The following is a 21,832-nucleotide window of genomic DNA, read 5'->3' as shown; positions in this document are numbered from 1 at the left end:
GCCCTTGGTATTGCCAAATTTAATTCCAGCCTTTGATATTGCTTTATTTAATTTCATTTGATATCTGAGTGTTAAAAAAATGGGATGAACCTGGAAATTTTTACTTTTTGAGTTCTGATCACATCTGATAGCATAGGCCTAGATTTAGCCTACAATCATGTTGAATCAAGCCTGTTAGGATTATCTGGGTGCTCATAGGCTAGGCCTAGCCTACAGGAGCCATTACCCTGGGATGAATGAAATAAGCTTAATAGGCCTACATTTGAATTTCAGTTTTTTGGTTATTCTGTTGCCTCATCAGGCTCCATTCTCCTCATCATGATAATTCTATCAGTTTCTTGAACTCTGTGCCAGTTTTTGTTAACTGCTGTTGTTGTTATTTTTCATATAGGCCTACATAACAAATAAATGTTATTCATGAGTGGCCAAATGCATCTAACATAAACTACAGAAGATACATTTCAACATTTTTCTACAAGGCTAAAAAGGCTAGCTGCTGAGGCGGTAGGCTATCTAAATTGAACTTCACAGTAGCACAGTAGCCCGATTCAATTGAGGGCCTTCTGTGTATTGTGTCCCTGTGACTATTCAATAACTGAATATCTGTATAATTCGACATTGCATCCGGATGTGTCTTGACCTAAAAGGTCGCATAATTTAGCCTTTAGTCCTGTCCCATATGGTCCAGTCCGGTCCAGTATTACTCCGAACCATATTTTGTAAGTATCCTAGAAAAACGTCGCCTCACCTGCTGAGTGCTCCAAAATATCCCTCCGCAGGGTCACTGAGTGATTTCCAATTAGACAAATTAGATGAAAACACATATATTTGTGTTTACGAATTACCTTATTTGTATAGATCATTGCACACTGATACTTAATTCACTGATATGTAGTCACACGTTATAGGTGGTGTGCGGTGTTTGTTAGGTACTATTTGCCAGAGATGAAGCGCTTTGAGTCGTAATTTGGTCATACTCAAACATGGCTACCGTGGAGAGTGGGCAACAACTTTAATATTTGTATTTATATGGGAACAAAGTATCCCACTTATGCTCTTGCAAAATAGTGTAATTGTATAATTGATTCAAAGTATGGGGTTTAATGGTTTGTTTTTTCATCCAGTGCTCTAATTCGGGCGATTTTCTTGAAACTAATTTTTACGGGGAATTGTAGCTAGCTTGCTCCAAGGCTGAGGGGAATCATTTGGATAGCAAGCTGGCTAGCTAATCGAATGTTGGTACAATTTCGCTCGTTCCTGTATTCAGTTTTGTGTCCGGGCATTCTTTTTTGCATTTGGGATTTATCGGAGGATTTTAGTTTCGACTGGCTGCCGTGTTTTTTATCTACTGGAGCCTTTATGGATGAGTAAAATACTGCCGTTACAAGACCGTTTGTGTTCAGCGATGTGGGATGAAGAGGATAAAGGAAAGTGGTCTTTGGAAATTTAGGGGGGACGGAGTGGGCTTCGCCGTTGGATATTATTTGAAATATATTGTCCTCTCCTGGATTTTCTACGTTAGTTGGAGTACAGCTGAAAAACCTCGATTTGCATAGCCCACTGCATCGGCTACCCGCTCCTTATTCTTTCACTGGATAGCAGTGGTCTTGCCCCAACCCCCAAGCCATCGAAAACTAAACAAAGTACTGCATGTCACATATGACATTCATGGTCATGAGGGAAATAATTCAAAACTGATAGGGTTGGAAAGGTAAGTTGACATAGTTTTAACGGTCTATATATTTCCCATGTATTTCTCTCCCAGCAACCCAATCCTACGTGTCTGTGGCAAGCGCTTTTTTATGCCGCCACCGCTGCATAGCGTTTCCCTACCAGTCTCACACGTCATCGGTCAGTTTTTATTCTGTCGCCCTCGTAATCATAGACGGCTCTTACGGCAAATATTTTGCGTGTTATTTTTTTAAAAATTGAATGCTAGTTGATGCATATAGACTGTGGGCATCTCTGTTTTCAGTTTTAACACCCAGTATTTGCCTCCCATGCTGATCTCTGGCCACATGGAGAACGTTATTTTTCTCCCTTCTGAGGTAGCATAATATAGGCCTAATGATATAATTTGCAAGCTAGAATTGACTCCAGACAAACCAACATTATTTACGGTGACATGTTTCTTACTTTTAATGGATGACATAAGCTAAACAAGACTACAAGTTATTACAGTATAAGTCAGCGCCCACCGCACCGAACAAAGAGCACAATTTCTTCTTGTAGACTTATATTTGGAGAAATAAACCTGTTTCTATATGTTGAAAGCTATATGTCTTGCTCACTGCAGTGATTACGCATGACTTGTTCGCTTTTGCGTGAAGCTATAGGGTACTTTTAGGCTTGCGAAGTTTAGAATTAGGCTAAGGCAGTTTTTGAAGTCGAAACAATGACTTCTGGACAACGGCAATATCGAGTTATTCAGTAGACTGTTTTTGTCTGTTTTGTGTAGGCCTAATGTTTTGGTTAGAAATACATCTTTTTTCCGAACAGATAGGCAGCATGGGTTCTTACATCACTTTGGGAAAAGTGAACAAAGGCAAAAGCAGGCTTGCACATGCTCTCCAAGTGAATCCATCCCTGTCTTTGTGCTGTCTTGTTTAACAAAAGATGCCAATTGTTGCCACACATGTCCTGGAAAATAGTTAGCTCTCTACATCACAGTTAAGTGTGTTGAATATATCTCACATTTTATTAACTGGTATGAAACAGCTTATGCCTGATAGATCTTTCTTGTTTAGGCGTTTCATCTTTCCTTATGATTGGGTCATAATCGTCCATGCTCAAACAATCTAACATAATCTATGTGTTGTTACTATGTAGCTTATAGGCCTACAATATAGATGTTATGCATGTTGGATTGGAGACTCTGAGTGGCATTATCATTCGATTGGTGAAGTTAAATGAATGAATTGTCCATGTTGTGAAGGTAGTTGTGCTTACTGAATACAGTTTTCCAGTTTGCCAGCATCACATTGACCTAAAATGCCTTTTAATACTATGAATAGCATAGGCACTAAACCTGCATCATACTTGTAAAAGGTTACAGAGCTTTAAATTAATGTAAGTATGAAAATTGTTTTCATGACTAGTTGTATGAGTGTCATGGCACACTACTACTAGGCTATGTCAGTGAAATACCTAGTATGCTACATTATGTGCCACTTGTTTGAAATATGTATTGGCCTGTAATTTGGTCCTGGTAAAGAAAGCGAAATGTAGTTTGATTAGAGAAGCTTTCCAGTGTTGGTGTGCTTTGCTTTCTATCAAAATTACTGCTGAAACCAACCGATAGAACAATTTACTGAATGATTTAGGCTAGCATCAGATTATTGTTCTTAATAGAGTTTCTCACCCACAGTTATAAGTTCAACTGTTTGTATCTTTGAATGGCAGAGCATGTTTCTCGAGATATGAAGGTAGTAGGTTATATGCACACCCTTTAACAAGGGTCATACAACGGCGTTATTTGGAAAACACCTATATACTAAATGTAGGCATTGGAGTAAAAGTAGGAGATGTTGGTTGGCACATGGGTGGAAATAAGGTAACCCAACTCCTTGTGATTTAGTACTTTATTACTTTCATCATCAGGCATTTGTCTCATGACTACTCAGGCTTATGAGGTGAACAGGGTTCTTTTATGTGGTTACCTGGAAATAGCTTTTTTTAATTACTTCTGTAGCTTAAATTAGTGATAATGTGGTTAATAGGAAATATACCTCTGTCCGCCATTATACTGGTCTTTAATGAGTTGACCCTGTTTCAGCAATATACTGAAACTTCTGTAAACACAATTTTCAATCGCACATCCAGCCAGCAGTTTAATTTACAGCCAGTGCTATTATGCTGGTTTCCATGGGAACACTGCAAGCTCAACATTTCAACCATGTGACATTTGCTTTAATACAGCACTGAATATTACGTTGTAGTATTTCTAGGATAAATGAATTGTTGTTTTAAGAACAGCTACTGACAGACTATATCCATTGCCTGTATAACAACAGAAAATAAGTAGTCTTGATAGGCCTATAAATCATATGTTTTGGCATAGGCTATAACCAAGTTGCATAATGATCCAGCTTTGGTGACCATTAGATTGGGCTTGAGTAGTTCCCAAGCTGATTGACAGTGTCAATCAATTCACCACTCTTGTTCACTCATGGATGTGGTAAGCTAAACCGATCATGAGGCCTAATTGTTTACCCAAGGCAAGATACAGCCTAGTGTGGGATCCTGTAATTTCCAGAAAGGCAGCATCCCATTGGCAGCATGCCTGGTCAGCTGAGAGAACAGGTTGGTAGACGAGCTTTACAGAGGCATGCCTTAATGGCAGGAGCCTACCTTCTCCCATGGAATCACAAATGGATTTCTCCCCTTTCCATTGTAGTTGATGTTGTCATGAGCCCTGGTAGTCCTGTAGAACAACAAAATGGAGGAGAGCTCTACCCAGTGGGCTTCTCCATCCATTGAGGGGTGGACTCCTTTAGCAGGATTGGTGAACAAAGGAGAATGAAAGACAGGAGAAGCAAGCAGCAGCAACAGTCCCAGGGATTCAAGTTGCTCTAGAAAGGCAGTTAGACATACTGTACCTACATGAGCGTGACGCAGCAATTTTCCTTCAAAGAAAGTACTGTATGACTTAGTGGTGTAAAGGTACACATATTCACCAAAGCACATATCGAACTGTGATTTTTGTGAACCGTTACACCCCAAGTGTTACTTGATGCACCACAGTTACAACTTAAAAAGGTTTATTTTGTGGGGTGCTCAATATCAACCATTAAACCAGAACTTTACAACCTGTTTGTTGTTTAGAGAACATGTCAGCTGTGAACTTCACTGTGCCCCCCATTTATTGTTTGGGTTAGTCCCTCCCATTTACTATTTACATTAGCTGTCCAAGGTGTCCTCTTAGAGAGGTAGTGTAAAACATTAACATTCCTGGAGAGTAGGGTTGCCTTCTATCAGTTCAATTCTATGCATATCCAAATGGCTATATTTAACAATAAAAGTATGAAGTCATAGAGTAAGATATACTGTTTAACAACAAATGTGCAGCCCTTCTGTTTCCCTTCCAGAATCTCCTGTCACATTTTGAATCTTATTCGTAACATATAGAGAAGTAAATGGCATGGCAATGTCAATTACCCTCCAATCTAGTGATCAAGTGTAAATCCTTCATGTAGGTTTTATGGAGTGGTGATGAGTCGATTAGACTGGATCAAAGAAAGAGAGAGATTTAGGACTACTACCCTACACTGCTGTCATTCATATAATCATCATCTTTGCTATTTTGTGGGGAGAAAGCTGTTGCACTACTTGCTTCTTTCACTTGTCTCCATGAGAACCCGTTATGAAAAGGCATTCGATTTGTACAGTTACACATTTCTTACAGGAGTCAGTCTAGCCATGTGCTGTTCCTTGTTTGATTGCCACTCTGAATTGTATTAATTGTCATTAAAGATGAAAGTTTGGCAGGATGAGCCTTTTCTACTTATATTGGTTCCTGAGAAATTATAGGTAATTTTGAAAAGTTAACATACTGCAGCTCCCTACAGGCTCTCTTGGTGGCACGCAATCATACTTTGTAACTCTGTAAAATATAGCCTAAAGTAAGATATTCTTCATGCGGTGTGATTTCTTTGTTTGATGAAATGAGTTTGCTTATGGGCCTGACCAGTTCAAAGTTTGTTCTGTGGTCCGGTAAGGTGCTGACATTAGGCTGCATAGACCGTTGACAAGAACAATGCAATTGGGCCTGGTCTCTGCATATGTCTCAGGTATGCATTTTGTCACTTTAAAAAGTGAATATATCAAGACATTGTCATCTTGCAATGTCAGACTGCAGGACACAGTGCTAGGAAAAAAGTCACAATTTTCCTCCCTTTCACTTTTCTATAGAATATCAACACTATTAAAACAAATGTGTTGAAAATAACACAACTTGTGTTGTCTTTAACACATCTCCATGTCCAGATGGAGACAACACAGTTTGTGTTGTTTCTGATACATTACTTTTGTTATACTGTGAAACACTCATTTGTGCACATTTTTTATAACAAACGTTTGTGTTATTCTTGGACAAAATCAACACGTGTGTGTTGATTTGAAATTACTATACAATTCAAAACAAATTGCAAACAATCCACCATGGTTATACATTGACATTCATTTTTATTAGTAGAAGTACTACAATAACATCTTGTGTTGTTTTTAACACATCTCTATGTTCAGACAGGGAGAACACAGTTTGTGTTGTTTCTAGCACATTCATTTGAACCTAAATGTGTTTTACAAAGTTATTGTAGTATTTAGAGTTGAGAAAATAGAGAAACCCTTATATTTCCTCTTATTTCCAGGATCATGGCAACTACTTAATAATGATAAAACATCTATACACATATATTACACTATAGGGTATATCCTGGCAAAACGGCAAAGTATCAGAAATCAGAGTTTATGTTTAGTTAGGTTACAGGTGCATTTTGAATCTCTATGTGCAGGGGTTCTCAAATCTCTTGGGACAGGGACCCTTCATAGGGAGAAATAGGTCCAAGGACCCCCTCATAATTGTAACACACATTAACATATTCAACTTTTTTTTTTGCTACTCAGTATTGTTGGAACTATTTGTGTTCTGAAGTTGTGGCCAGGTTAACCATACCATATTTTGCTGGCAGGTTTAAGATTCACTCTTTTCGATAAGCGAGCTCTGAAGCGAGGGAGCTCTGAAGTCAGTTTTTTTTTTTGCTATCATATTCTTATAGCTTCTTACCAAATGGAATCTTTCAGACTTTTGGGAGAGACCATGCTAATGAATTCTGTGTGATAGGTGAACCTACAGATAAAATACAAATGGCCTTGAAGCATTAGTCATGCCCATGCTTTTGGTGTAGAACTTGGGATGAAGTGCAGAGGAAAGCCATGATTTACAGTCAGGACTATTTGGACGGCAACATAACTTTTGTAATTGGCCTCTGTGCACTACCACTACTTCTGAAATGAAGCAATTAAGATGTGCTTGAAGTCTTGATTTTCAGCTTCAATTCAAGGGGTTGAAGAAAATTATCTTATTAACCGTTTATTGAAATACAGAAATTTGTATACATTGCCACACCATTTTTGATGCTCAAAATGAATTGGACAATTGAGTTACACACATCTTCATAGCTGTCTGTCTTCGCGTTATTTCATGATTAATTAAAGGTTGTATCAGCGATTTCAGGCCCAGAAAAGGACCAAACATAAATGGTCACATTCATCTTATCTTTCCTAACGATCCACTAGCTGTCTGACCCATAAGCAGATCGTCAAAAAAACGTGTCTCTGTAGGCAGCCTAGGCTCCGAGATCTGTACACAAAAACAATTGCTATCAACAAGGGTTGGCAACCCACTCAAAGGCAAAACAAAGTGTTTCAACAAATAATGGACGAGATGCGCGTTTAGGAGAGTTTTAATTGTACAGGAGGGAGGGGGAGGGAGTAGCGAGCTAGCTCTCTGTTTTGTTTGAACATCAACAGAAGGGACGTATCCCCGCTATCGCTGATACAACCTTTTTCAGAGAAAAGGTCCGGAGTTCATTCCAAATGTTTGCATTCAATCTCAATATGCGGTTCAAAGAGGTGTTTATGCTAGTGAAGGATGCCACAACTAGGCTGGAGAAAAAAAACAACAAATCTATAATAACAGGAACCTTAGGAGCAACCAAATGAACAATTTGATACATTCTTAAAAAGAAAGAATGCACTGGTTAGCTCAGCAACACCAAAAGGTATGGAGGACCACGGAGGACTAAGGTCCATGAGGGCAGAATTCTTTCCTTGGTAGGAGGTAGATGCATCATTCTCAATGTCTACAATCAAGAGGTGCCTGCAACGCATGAATACAAATACAGAAGGTTTACAACAAGATGCAGTCCACTAGCATCAATCAAGAACAGTGAGGTCAGATTAGGCTTTTCTGGAAAACAAGGAGCAAGAATTTTTGAACAGATACCATTTTAAAGTTAAGTTATCCCAAAATCATGGGAAGAAAGAAGTATGGTGATTTAAAGGAATGGTTTATGATGCAAAGCATATCTCCTCATCTGTGGGGATGGCAATCATTCACATATGTATGTATGTCAGTGTTGACAGAATGACAGAATTGAATTCCATTTGTGGTGGTTAGTTTGTAGAATTAACTTGAATGCAACAGTGTTTAACAAATTAGCACAGCATGTTTATGATGCTAACCAGATTTAAGCACAATTTAGCACAACCTGGAAAATAATTGTGTGGTGGTCAATGTTGATATTGTGGTGAGATGCACAAGTAAGTCAATGTATGGGAAACACTGTATATATTCATTCACAGCATTTCACAACAGATTTGAAAGAGTTACAAAGTTCATACATGTGTATAGGGCTAAAATCAAATGTCAAATGCAGCAAAACTGATTGGCGAGTGCTTCACGGTGCAGATGGATAATGTCCAAAAAATACTGCAAAAGTAACCCAGGATGGAATATTCTTCAATATCCAAGTCAGTCACCAGGCCTCAACCCAATTGAGCATGCTTTTCACTAGACAAATCTGAAGGCTGAAAGACCCACAAATAAGGAACCATTGAAGGAGACTGCCTGAATTCTGGAACCCATCAGTAAACATCACCAAATGCCGAGTTGCCCTTCACAATATGCTTTGCCAGACCTTTACAGCAATCACTGATTGCAGAGGATTTTCCTTCAAATATTAATATAATCATTATAAATATAGGTATTTGTCAAATTACTTTTGAGCCTCAAAAATGGTATGACAATGTTAAAACTGAAAGTCTACACTTTAAGCCCATCTCAATTGTTTTGTTTCAGATCCATTGTGGTGGTGCACAGAGGCAAAATTACAAAAATTTGAACAGTCTAAATAACACCTGACAGTGTACCCCCCACAGTTGACAGCTTTAAGTTTATTTAAAAAAAAACATCATTATGACATTTGACATCAGTGCTTAATTGATAACATGATTGATAAAGTGTTGCTTTAAGTAAGACAGTGTCTTGTTTAAACTGTTATTTGTAAATTGTAACTTGTTGATAGGTAGCCCTTAGCCCTCTGCATGTAAAGACATCAAAAGCATTAGTAGTTACATAATCAGCAAACTTAATGCTGTTAATGTCTGTTTTACACAGAAATTCAGAAAATGGGTATAGCATTCAGTGTATATAAGTTCAGATTATCTTGACATTTCAGGTTTGTTGTTTGTGTGACGTTTGAAATACAGCTCGGTCTTTTTCTCTCTCAGAATGTCATCAGAGGATAAGAGTCTGGACACCTCTGACAAAGGACCGCCTCCGCCTCCTGGCAGCACAGGGGCCACGCCTACAGGAAGTCCTGCCCCCACTGACAGACGCCCTCGGGGACGTCCTCGGAAAGATGCAGTGTCCACAGCCCCCCTGCCTGGCCCTGCGACCAAGCCCCCAAAAAAGTACATTTAACCTCTGCTTTACCAAAATCCAAAAATGTGTTGGTATTGGGCAACATTTGAAACATTTGCTTTTCATTTAGAAAGGGGGTTATAACCACTTTTTGATGCTTCACATGCATTTTATATATTATTTAGATACAAAACAGTCTTGTTACTGCTACATACTAAAGGGGACATTATTGCCAATTGTGTCCAAATCAATTGAATCTCTGCCTCCCTTCATGTCTCTAGGGCTATATGAGTGTCATAGGAAGAGTTTGCTAATTGTAGATTTGCATACTGCTAAGATCTGACTCAAAGGGATTAAACTATATGCAGCATACGTAGTGGCAAAGAGAGGGTGAGATGGGAGTTGTTTGACATGTTTGTGTAGGAACCAGGCTTGTACAAAATTCCAGTATTGAATTGAAACTGGCTCTTAAATTCCAATTAAATTCTTGAATTTCACTTGCATTTTAATTTATGTAGCAAACAGGAAGCAGAATTGTAATTCGAATTGTGCACAACCCTGGTAGGAACCATGAAAAGTTCAGGTGTGTGTCCTCACTTTGCATACCCTCTCAACCCTACCAGGTTCGGTATCAGCTTTATATAATATATCTCCTGGAGGAATTTGGAAGGGGTTAAATCCCATCCCAACTGTGGGTCATAGATATGACGCATGCATTGCTGTGTTTCTCATAACATGGCTAGATAAAGCATGAAGAATGATAAATTGCACTTTGTTGTAAATTAGATCCTAGATGTTTTTGTTGTTGTTATGAGATGGTTTTCATAATGGTCTGGGTCAGACGTGGTTTGGAAGGCTACTGGAAGGCTGTTTTTCTGTGTTATGAGTGCTGAATGCATGATTTAAGGTATTGGATTTGAACAAAAACTGTACTGCCTGCTCAATACACACACACACACACACACACACACACACATATACACACACACATACACACACACACACACACACACACACACACACACACACACACACACGCTCTCTTTCTCTCTCGCACAATATGATTTGAGGGTTGAATTGGTTGATGTGAGATTGGTGTGTGTGGAGAGCCATTCCATCTACTCCAGTGCCATGTTTTGGAACTCCCCCTCAGACTGGGAACTACTTATCACAACAGCTTTTTTTTCTTCCCTCTATGGTGGGATCATGGGGATAAGTTATAGTGCACCGGGGTTGGGGGGTTGGGTGCCCAACAACAACCTGAAAGGTTTTGTTCTGCTAAGGATTGACTGAATCTCTCTATTAGCAATAGCCAAGAGGGTTTGCTTCTTTGAAATTTTATTTAAAAAAAGGAATATGTGTAATTGCAACAACAACTACAAACCCTGTTGGTTGTTTCTTAATGTCTATAAAATGCATTTAGGTAGATTACACAGTTTGTAACAACGATAGCCTGGTAGTGTGTTAATGCTACAAATATAGTTGTAATGGTCTGTAGTGGTCTGAAAACATGTCACAGCAGGTATTGGAATAAAATTAGGCTTTGAGGTGAAGAAATAGACAGTTTACAGCATACCTTTTACAGTTCAAAGCTTTGTTGCACAGAAATTCAGAGAATGGGTATAGCATTTCAAAGCTTTGTTGCACAGAGAATGAGCTGTTTGGTTGTATCCCTCAATATTGAACCTATTGCCACCAACCCTCCATTCAGACGGCTGGATGTACCTTAATATAGAGCCTTAATGTGCCAACCCTCTATTCAGGTGGCTGCTAGTGTGAGTATACTTCAATATAGAGCCAAATGCTGCCAACCCTCTATCCAGACGTGACAAGAGATTGTCTGAGAGGAGTTATGCATTTTTAATCCACTGTCTACTACCAACCATCACAGGACCACTTCTAACAGCAGCATGTTTTGTAGCTGTTGAATACTCAATTCAGAGCAAAATGTTCTCTTTGCAAAGTAATTATCATTTTGGTTTGTGGGACTTTTCTGAAATTACATCTCAGGCTTTTGCAGTGCATTGGACAATAACCTGTCTTTGATATGAATGTTATTTTTCCTCATAGAGGGTGGTCCTCTAGTGCTGTTGGTGTTTGTGGTGACTGAATTAAATCTATACACTGTGCTTGGACTGTGAAGGTCTGGCGGTAAGGGGTTCTACTTGTGCTGTCTCATGGGAGATGATGTCAGAGGGTTTAAACAAGAAGTATAGGCCTATGTATTCTCTTTGCAAATTTCCTAATCAGAGATGCTGGGTATTAGACAATAAAAATGACTGAGCTATTTCAGTCACTTTGCTTGTGAAGGTATTGTTTACTTACTTTTGAGATGTTGAAGTACAGTTGGGATATGTATTCTCGTGCTAGAGTTTTTTTCAGCTCTGATTACAGGAGTTTGCCCCCATTTTTGAGGGCTGGGCCATGTTGGTTATCTGGTGGAGGAAGTCATTTGGAGGGAGGGGTTGGCAGGCATCAGGCAGATTGTGATTTCTCTCTCTAGTGGCATTGATAATTACCCCTCCTTCTCTTCTCCTCCCCCCCCCCCCGCCCATCATACCCCCCAGAGGTCTGTTTGCTCTTGCCCGCCTCAAGTTTACTCTCTCCACTTAGCGGGCTTACTGTGGAATTTGTTTAATTTGTGTCCCTGACAATTATCACCTTGATGAAGTGATACTATGATATTGGTTGGGGAGTTGCCTAGTGGGATTCCTGACCTCCTGACACACACACATACATATACATATATATTATATATATATATTTATTTATTTTATTTTATTTTTACTCTGCACAAGTGCCACCATGTGTGTGTTTTAATGTGCGGATAGGTGGTCGAATATCCTTTGCCAGCTTGGAGTTCTGAAGTTATTCAGAGTCCGGCTCCGTGTTTCTCTGCACTGCTCTGTTCTCCAGCCTCACAGAGGAAATGATTTGGCCATCATGCTAACAGCCATCGCACATCACGTGCATCACACACACATTGACTGCTCGTGCGTGCTGTTGTGTACTTTGCAGATGCAGGTGTCGACTGGTTAGCAGCTCGGCTGCAGACGCACAGTGCAGGGCAGTAGAGAGGGAGATGTAGACGATAGGCATGGAGGGGCGCTGTCCTCCGAGCTCTTCTCTTCCCTCTCTTGGCTGGTGGTCAGTCACTGAGAAAAGCATTGCTCTGCTGAATGAGTGGGGGGAAAATAGGAGGGGGGGGGGGGGTGAGCAGCAGTGGGAGAGAGAACGAGGCGTCCATGTGAGAAGGCCGCGAGGCAGCACGGTGGGAGGTGGACATTTGAGTCGGCGCTGCGCTCCTCCCGACCGAGCCAGAGATCACAAATCAAAATAAACCCATAGCAGTGGCAGGCCCACCGTTAGCCAGCCAGCCAAGCAGAGCCCTCCCCTTAACCCTCTCAGCACACACACACGTACACACACACACACACACACACACCAGACAGTGTGCAGTCAGCTCAGGGCCAGGTGTGCTTCAGAGGCATCTTAGCAGTATGGTTTAACCCCTACAGTTTACTATGCGTGACTAGAGATGTGCTTTAGCAGTTATCCAGGCTGTCTGCTCAGTTGATGGGTCAGAATTGTCGAAAGCAGTGGTTAGTGGATCCAGCTTTCATATCTCTGGTTTGTTTCAATGATGACATGAGGGCTTTGGAGTGAAACAGCGCTAAAAAGAGACCCAGTCCAGTGGCCTCAATCAACTTCTGAAATTGATGTCATATCGTACTTGTAGATCTTAAGATATTTAGCCTTCTATTTTTCCCTACAATAGGTGTTGCTGTGTGTGAGAAATCAATTTAAACAGAAACTAGACAAAATAAAGTACAGAAGCGTGTGATGTTTTCAAACTGAGTTATTAAGCAATGAGATTGTGTTGAGATGATTTCCTGTCTTTAGAGCCGGCCCAGTTTTAAAGGATAGATGTGCCTAATTGTCTTTATTGAAAACAGCTTGATGAAGCAAGCTTTTTTCGAGTTCCCATCCTACACAACACTCCAAAGTCTTGTTCTGAAGGTGATTTACTTCAAATGATGATCTGATTAAATTATTAAACACTATTACAGTAACGTGCACTGAGGGCAGTTCAAAATGCATGCACCTTTGACTGTTGAGCACAATTGTGTATTGGTGTAATGGTGATAAGCTCTGTTTGTGAGTGTGTGTGTGTGTGTGTGTCTATCTGTCTGTCTATATATACAGCTCTGGAAAAAAATAAGAGACCACTGCACATTTTACTATGTGAGAGTATGTGTGTATGTGCAATCAAAGACCTCACACCAGTCTTCTTCATGAGCCGTATAGCGTCACACACACACACATCTATCCAGCCGTCCTGCTGGGGTTAGCCCAGCCCAGCCCATCACTGGCCATTAAGACCCAGTGACAGCTGTGACTATGCAACTGATTCATGATCAGCTCCCCATTAAGACCCAGTGACAGCTGTGACTGTATGCAACTGATTCATGATCAGCTCCCCATTGAGCTATCGAGCATTGTCCAGACAATAATTTGTTTTCTCTTATCTCTCTCTGTCTCCCTCCCCACTGCCTTCCCCACTCTGTCTTTTTCTACCACTCTCCCCTCTCTTTCTCCCCTTGCTCTTATCTCTCTCTCTCTCTCTCTCTCTCTCTCTCTCTCTCTCTCTCTCTCTCTCTCTCTCTCTCTCTCTCTCTCTCTCTCTCTCTCTCTCTCTCTCTCTCTCTCTTTCCTTTTCCTTTGTCTTTCTCTCATTATCACTCATTCACACATTCTTTCATTCATGCTCTTCTCTCTTCCTTCCTCTCTCTGCCCCACCCTCTCTTTTTCTCTCAGGAGTCGAAGCCGTGGCAGGGCACTGTTGGAGGATGAGGAGGTGGTGGAGACCGCAGAGTTGGCTGAGCCCACAGCCAGTCAGGAGATAGGTGAGCCACCCCCCTCCCCCCTCATCTCCTCCTACCTCCTTAGTGCTACCCCTCCTCCCTGTCTCTCTTTCTCTCCCCTCCTATCTCTCTCTCTATCTCTCCCTCCCACTCTCCCTCTCTTTTCCTCTTTCCATTTCTCTTTCGCTCTCTCTCTCTCCCCCTCCATATCTCCTCTCTCTCTCTCTCTCTCTTTCCTCTCTCCCTCCCTCCACATCCTCCTCTACCTCTCAGGCTGCTGGAGCGTTGTGCGTGTGGAGCTCTCCCAGATAATGGGTGCTGGTGTGAGTGAGTGGCTGCTATGTCTCGCTCTCACAGCCTCCACGGTCAGGGTGAGAGAGAGGCTTTAGTGAGTCTGGCAGTGCGTAGAGCAGCAGGAGTACGAGCTGATGAGGGTTCCTCTGCTTTCCATGTCCCACACTCCACCTGGCCCCACTTGTGAGGTGTAATTGAAAGGTTTTAACTTTAGCCACGAGGCTGCCCCTGGCTTTTCCCCCAGCCCTTCTCTCTCTCTCTCTCTCTCTCTCTCTCTCTCTCTCTCTCTCTCTCTCTCTCTCTCTCTCACTTCCTGCATTGCTCTTGGCAATGTGATTTTAGGTCGAGTTGGAGCGAGTGGGCTTGGTAATGCGCTCTGAAGGCTTCTTCAAATCCCCCTCTCTCCGCTCCTCTCATACACAAACAGTTGTGTCCATTTTTTTTGTTGCCACTCCCAACTGATGTATCAAGTGAGTGGTGAGAAGTCCACAACTGTCAGGCGGGAATCCCTTAGGAGCTTCAGATTATGTTGCAGCTGTGTGTCTGGAGTAGAAATATCAGCTCACCCAAGTCACCACTATGCCCACCATCTTATTTATTTCTCTGTGGGTCTGAAAACAGAAGAAACAGAAGACTTGATAGAAACTCAGTAGGTGCTCAGTGGAAGTGGAGTGAAATGCACTTTATTCTGTTGTTGTTTATATCTGTTGCATTACATTTGTGATATTTTGTCACATTTTTCAATACAAAAGAATGTAACTCTTTCTTAATTCTCATAAAGCCTTTTTTCCTTGAAGTAGAATGGTTGTCTCATTATGTTGTGGCCGTGAGTGAGTCATGTCCATCCACTCCAGGAGCGTTTTGGGGCCACCATTTTATCTTGTGTGCATGTGGTCTCTGTGTTCCTCCACAAAAGGGTGGCTTAGATGTAAAGTACCTAGACACCCCCACCCTCAACAACAACAACAAAAAACAGTCATCATATCTATCTGACACATTTGTAGTTGTTTGTGTGTGAAGTGGTTGTGTTGTAGGACCCCTGACATAAAGGAAGGACTGTGTTAGAATGGAGGCAGTGGAATGGAGAATTCAGAAAATTAGAAAATGGTTTGAGTCACTTGGAACATTACGAATTTTCAGTGGTTGGAACACCTCTTGTAGTGTAGTGTAGTGTAGTGTAGTGATTCATTGGCTTTGACACCTGAGTCTTAAACTGCACCTGCTCCCCCCCCCCCCTGTCTGTCCCTCAGAGCCAAAAGAGCAGCAGGAGATGGGTGAGAGTGCCATGTTGGTGGCAGGCGACGGCGAGGGGGAGGACAGCCCCTCGTTCCCCCTCCACCAGACACAGGAGGCAGCAGCGCCACCATCAGCCTCGTCCTCAGGAGTCACCAAAAGCAGGTCAGACAAGCGCTCAGTCATGACAGTCTGCTGAGTCACTGCTGTGTGTGTGTGTGTGTGTGCGCGCGTGTGTGTGTTTATGTGTGTGTGTACATGTGTGTTTGCGCGTACATGTGTGTTTGTGTGTGTTTGCATTTGCATGCATGTGTATGTGTTTGAGTGTTTGCTATGTGTGTGTGTGTACGTGTGCGCATCAGTATGTCTCTGTGTGTATAATACAAGGACACTTTTGTATTGTAATTTGTTGTGTGTTCTGTGTGTATTTGTAAAGGGGTTTGCAGGGGTTGTGAACAGAATGAAAATATGTGTGTTTGTGCCTTTGTGGACCAACGTTAGCCAGCACATTAACAGTACTAGGAGTAGGGGAGCTACAAGCACTAGTGCAGTCTGGTTGAAGAGATGGCGCTGGAGGACTCTACATACTCGACGCACCCGACCGGTAGCGCGACACCGTGACGTCAAAATGACGTAGATCTTGCTTGCGCGCCGGTATTTTAGCCAGGTAGCGCGAGGTAGCGCACCACTCATTTTTTTTCAGACGAGCGCGACAAAGCGGAAACAGGAAAATGGACTAGTTCGAGGGCAAGCGAGAGTTGTAGTGTTTTGATACAGTCGTGAATTTTTAATAGTTTGCTGGATAAGTTAACAAAGTTACCAGCGAGAGTTGCAACACATGGAATTAAGAGGAAAGAATAGAAACGATTTATTTTCAAACAAAGGATATCTATTAAGGCCTGAACAAAATCGCTTTCCACTTCAGGAAATTACACAAACTCAGCCAGCTGCTAGCTAGCTAGCCAGCTAACTAAACTGTTTAAATTATTAACATTTCCCTCGGGATGACTAAAGTATCTATCTATATATCCATCTATCTATCTACCTGTGCGCACACCTTGGAAACTAGATGATAATGATGGTGGTAGTTGTGAATAGTAGCAACCAAAGTCTGAAGTACCATCACAGAGACTAGCTAATAGCAGAGCCGTTTACATTCTCTGCCACTAGTGTTTCTTAATTCAGCTTCTTCTGCTGTGTAACGTAGTTGGCGTTAATCTTTTCACAACAGCGACACCTCTGTTCAGGAGAATATTGCAACTAGTGTCGTGACCACGACGCGCGAGTATAAATGGTTACGGCGCTTCTGTGACGTCACATTGTCGCGCTACCGGTCGGGTGTGTCGAGTATGTAGAACATTTAAGTCTAATAGTCTCCAGATATTCCTGACAGTTCTGAATATAACAGCTCTCTCTGTTCACCAAGCTAAATAGAACGCCGCTGTCCGGCAGACTGGTTTGGTAACGTTGCCTTACTTGCACAGGATAGTCAGTGAGTCATGGACTACAGATACAGGGATACAGTCTTGGCTGTGTGAGAAACCAGGCCGATTGGATGTGTACTGCAGTGCTCCACAGCCTTGGCTTTGGAATCCAGTTCCAACAAATGGTTGCTTCCTGTTTTGACTTTGTGTTGATCGAAACACTAAAAGTGTACCACTTTTAAGATTAGTGGAACAACATTGCAGAGCAAGGTTTGCTAGTCACACCCTAGATAGCCATGTTCTATCACATGAGCAGATATGAAAATAACAGCAAAATAACGGAATCCAACTTTAGATATATTGCATGTAAACTGACATGAGTTGCACATGCACATTGTTTCAGCATAATGAATTGGTGGATCGCTCTTTATTATCAACCAGTATGTGTACTGAGTACATGGAAAAGCAGTGTAATGTTTAATGTTGTGTGCTTTCAGATGAGGCAGGCTTCAGAGCTGGAATGCAGAACCCTGTCCTACTGCTTTAGCATTCCAGCATTAACCAGTGTAGTGAGGTTAATTAGGAGGGGCATTCTCTGACATCCAAGCGTGCACAATAGACCTAAGTATGTGTGCTGGTGTAATTTGGGGAAGAGGTCCCTGATGCTTCAGGAAATCCACCCAGAATGCATAAACAAGCATCAAAAGCTCCACAGCCCCCTCAGCCGTCGGCCTGCGTTAGCCCACTGGGAGTTGTCCTGGGTGCCAGTCCTGTAAAGGTCGCCCATTGATCTCCAGGCTAGACAGCTCTGTCAGGATATGCTACACTCATTGGGACAGGAGGAGGCCCTCGTTTGTCATACTTTATTGGCTGTCTCAACTGGTTGTTTATTCATAGCTCCCTTTAGCTATAGGCTAGCTATCAGGTAACTGGTCTAACCCACTGCCAGGGAATTTTGCTAAGCTAAACTAACGGTGTCAGGCTAGGCTGTTGCACACACACAGAGAAGAGAAGGGTATGTGTGTATCCTCTCTTATCTAACTCTGGGGTACACAGGAAATAAGCTTATTTCTCAAAAAGTTGACTTGTTCCTTTAATAACCTGTTTGTTTGTTTGTTTGTTTGTTTGTTTGTTTTTGTTTGTTTGTGCAGTGAACAACTCTGTGCCTGATATCGATAACCATTCTGTTTTTTTTTTGTTTGTTTGTTTGTGCAGTGAACAGCTCTGTGCCTTCTGTTACTGTGGTGGACGGAGCCTCCTGGGTCAGGGGGATCTGAGGAGATTTGAGGTCTCACCCACTCCCAGTAGCCAATCAGGAGGCAGCACGAGGGACGGCGACGGTGGCAGCGGTGGCAGTGACCCGGACAGCGGGGCCCCTCGGCCAACCGTGGCTCCCAGGGCGTTGTCGAGGTAAGCTGATTGGCCGGGGCTCGGACCGGGCGGCACTGTCACGTTGCGTTTGCCGCAATTGGTCAGCTCTGGGAGAGAGAGTGAAATGGCCTGTGATGGCCTCTGTAGCGGTTTAATGAGCTGAGCTAAGTGGCTTGCTCTCACAAGCGCGGCTGCCGGGAGGAGAGTCCGCCTGCCAGCCTCCGCAACTCAGAGCTGCGAGGGTGATGCAAAGACGACAACACATAGAGTACGTCATCTGCGCCTAAAAGAGGCGCGTGTGTGTGTGGGTGTTTGTGCGAGCGCACGAGCTGTGTACATCTGTGTGGCTGACAGAGTGTGTCCAGAGGCAGACACACATAGACGGGTTGCGTCACTGGTGCGCTCACACTGCTTCGGGCTGGTTTGACTCACTGAGCTGGCCGTGGTCATGGCCGCCTTCTGCCTGCGCTGACTGATTGAGAATATCACTGTGAATATGTCTGCTCTCTCCATTTCCTCGGCTACGGCCTATTCCTGGTCAGACAAGGCCAGGTGAACGTGATGGGGGCAAGGCGTGCTCCCAATCAAATCTTCCTTGAAGCCGCTCCATGCTAATCAGCCGGATTAAGTCTCCGGACGTCTCTCCTCATATGCTCTCCAGATGCTACTTTTTCCGAACTTCCTCTCCTGCGTAGCGCCATATCCTTCCTCGTCTCCTCAGTCAAAGCCAGGCAGCAGCATTAGCGTTAGCGTGCTAATATGCTTGACTGGCATTGTGCAGCGAGCGCCCTGAGCACAGCTTCTGTGAAAGGCCACGTTTCTTGCCCAGGTTTTAGCCAGATCAATTAGCGTGTGTCAACCCAGCGTTAGCCCAGTGCTGCTGCCCTTTTCTCCGAGAGCCACGTGAAGCCCAGCGATATGAAGGCCCAACTCACTCCTCTCTGAGCCTGTGCCTGGGCGCACAAAAAAAAAATCCTCCCTGTGCTCCCTTGGCCAGCTGCCTAATTTGTCTCGGCTTTTCAGAGCCAATCAAGCGTCTCCCAGGGGGTGGGAATGGCGAGGGTGAGGGGGGAAGTGGTGGGTGGTGACGTAATCCCCCCCCCCCCAAACGGGGCCTTGGCTGCCTGCCAGCTCAGCCGTGCATTGTCACAGCGGGAGCTGCACGATTGGTTGCCACATCCGGAGGAGTGCCTGTGTGTGTGTGTGTGTGTGTGTGTGTGAGAGAGAGAGAGAGACAGAGAAAGAGATGGAGATGTGGAGGTGGGGGAGAGAGAGAGTGAAAGGGAAGAATGAAGTAATATCTTGAGAGACCTTTGTTGAGAATGTGACATGGCAGAAACTCTGTAGACCAGTATTTAAAAAGGTATTTTTGAATAAACGTCTATTCAGCATATCAAACTAGTAGCCCTGCATTGATTCTGAAGAAGGAATATTCCTTTTTTAAACAAAGAATATGAATGAATCAGCAACAGATTTAAACCCTCTATGGTACACATTATGATATCCTTATGGAAAAAAAAATATTGTCATTGTTTTTTCTGTTTAAAAAGGTACACTTTAACAAATAATATTTTTTTTTTATTTTTTTTTTTTATATATGTTTAAGATTTGTTACCTCAAGGCAACATTGTACCATAACGGTCTTTATAACTTAACACTAGAACAAAAATATGTATCTGGTTTTCAAGGCTTTACAAGTCTCATACTTCAAAATCAAAAATCTAATTTTAAATTCCGTTGTTGCTCCCAGGCAACATTGTACCATTGCGGAATGTAAATCAATATTTTACAGGTATGAAATTATAATGATTAAAACATACAAATTATCATATGAGAGCATCAAAATCACTGTTATTTACTAGTTAAAAGCTCCATAAATCTCCCCAAATGTTCTCAGGTATACACATACACACAAGCCCCCACACACATCCATGAGTTTGTGCACGTACACCCATGTATACCCATGTATGCGTACTGATGCACACACAGATAACAACATCCACTTTCCCTCTGAGACCTACATCTGACTTTTTGAAAGTTTAGTAAGCAATTTGTCTCCAGAGAAACACAGGGGGTAGGCCTACACTGTAGCAAATAGAGGGATCAGTCAGGCCTCAAACTTGGCGCCACGGGGTAGCAAGTCTGCAGCTTGACCGCAACACCTAAAAAGCCATGGATGTTGGAATGGTAGTCAGGGCATAACCTCAACCATAGTGCTGGCATTCTGTAAAACTCACACATACAGGTGCCCCTCGTACATCCTTCCATCCACTGTTAATCACAGAATGCCTCACTAATGCATCGCCTTTCCATGGGGGCCATCATACAGGGGTCAACCTGACCTAAGGGTCCCTCATACAGCTCTTACTTTGAGCACACTTTAGCATCACAGCAGGCCCTTTCACTTCTGGCATTATGATACATTTACATATACATACAATACATTTGCCAGTTTACTTACAGGTATTAGCAATATATTTGCTTGCCAATTTACTACAAATATAATGCACTTGCTTCCCTACTTAGTATTTGGTATGGCCATATGCAAATCCGTTATGGTACAATGTTGCCTCAGGGCAACATGCAGTTTTTTGTAATATCCTATGACCCCTACATTGATATGTTATGAAAAGTTGTTGATAATACATCTTTACTTATCAATAAAGCTTGCTCATAGGGAAAATGTGGCGTTGCAAGACACCTGCACAGTCCCTGAATGAGGAAGCAAAATGACTGCCTGTGAGTCATGTGACTTCTTTCTTGCAGTTGCATTGGATAGTACTGGAGTTCCCACCCCTGCTGAAGAATTATCCAATCAAATTGTTGTTTCATTTTGTTTAAACAAGCCAAATTAGGCTATGTTGCCTGGAGGCAACACCGTACAATAGAGGGTTAAGGTTTTTCTTCTCAGGACCTCGCATATAGCTTAAGCCAGTGTGATGATTAGGGTAAGGGGACAATGATTCAGGAGACTGTCTGTTAAAACTGTAGAGTTGCTGGCTTGACCTGGTCATTCCAGCTTCCTGGTGAAGTATCTTTTGGCATGTTTGCAGTTGTGATGTCTGGAGCATCAACCAGTAGCATAAATTCTGATGGGAACTTAATTGTCTTAAAATACTTTGTGCTTTTTCTTCACCTCTGGAAATATTGCCAATAGTTGCTGAGCTTGCTGAGTTTGCAAATGAGGCCTCTAGGCCTCTTGGACTTTATGGGATGTGTCC

General features: G+C 42.4%; 1 protein-coding gene across 1 annotated transcript in view; it reads left to right on the top strand.

Annotated features, from left to right (window-relative positions):
• The first annotated feature begins 944 nt into the window (after nucleotides 1-944).
• Nucleotides 945-21,832, top strand: part of kmt2cb (lysine (K)-specific methyltransferase 2Cb) — a 74,369-nt gene continuing 53,481 nt past the window's right edge. The window contains 5 exon segments of the mRNA XM_042110407.1: nucleotides 945-1,711; nucleotides 9,292-9,474; nucleotides 14,243-14,331; nucleotides 15,834-15,981; nucleotides 18,456-18,650. Coding sequence (XP_041966341.1) covers nucleotides 9,293-9,474; nucleotides 14,243-14,331; nucleotides 15,834-15,981; nucleotides 18,456-18,650 — 614 coding nt within the window. The 5' untranslated portion in view covers nucleotides 945-1,711; nucleotide 9,292.

The sequence above is a fragment of the Alosa sapidissima genome, chromosome 1 (assembly GCF_018492685.1).
Source record: "Alosa sapidissima isolate fAloSap1 chromosome 1, fAloSap1.pri, whole genome shotgun sequence".
Taxonomy (NCBI): Eukaryota; Metazoa; Chordata; class Actinopteri; order Clupeiformes; family Clupeidae; genus Alosa; species Alosa sapidissima.
Note: the sequence above shows the minus strand (reverse complement) of the source record. Positions and strands in the feature narration are given on the sequence as shown.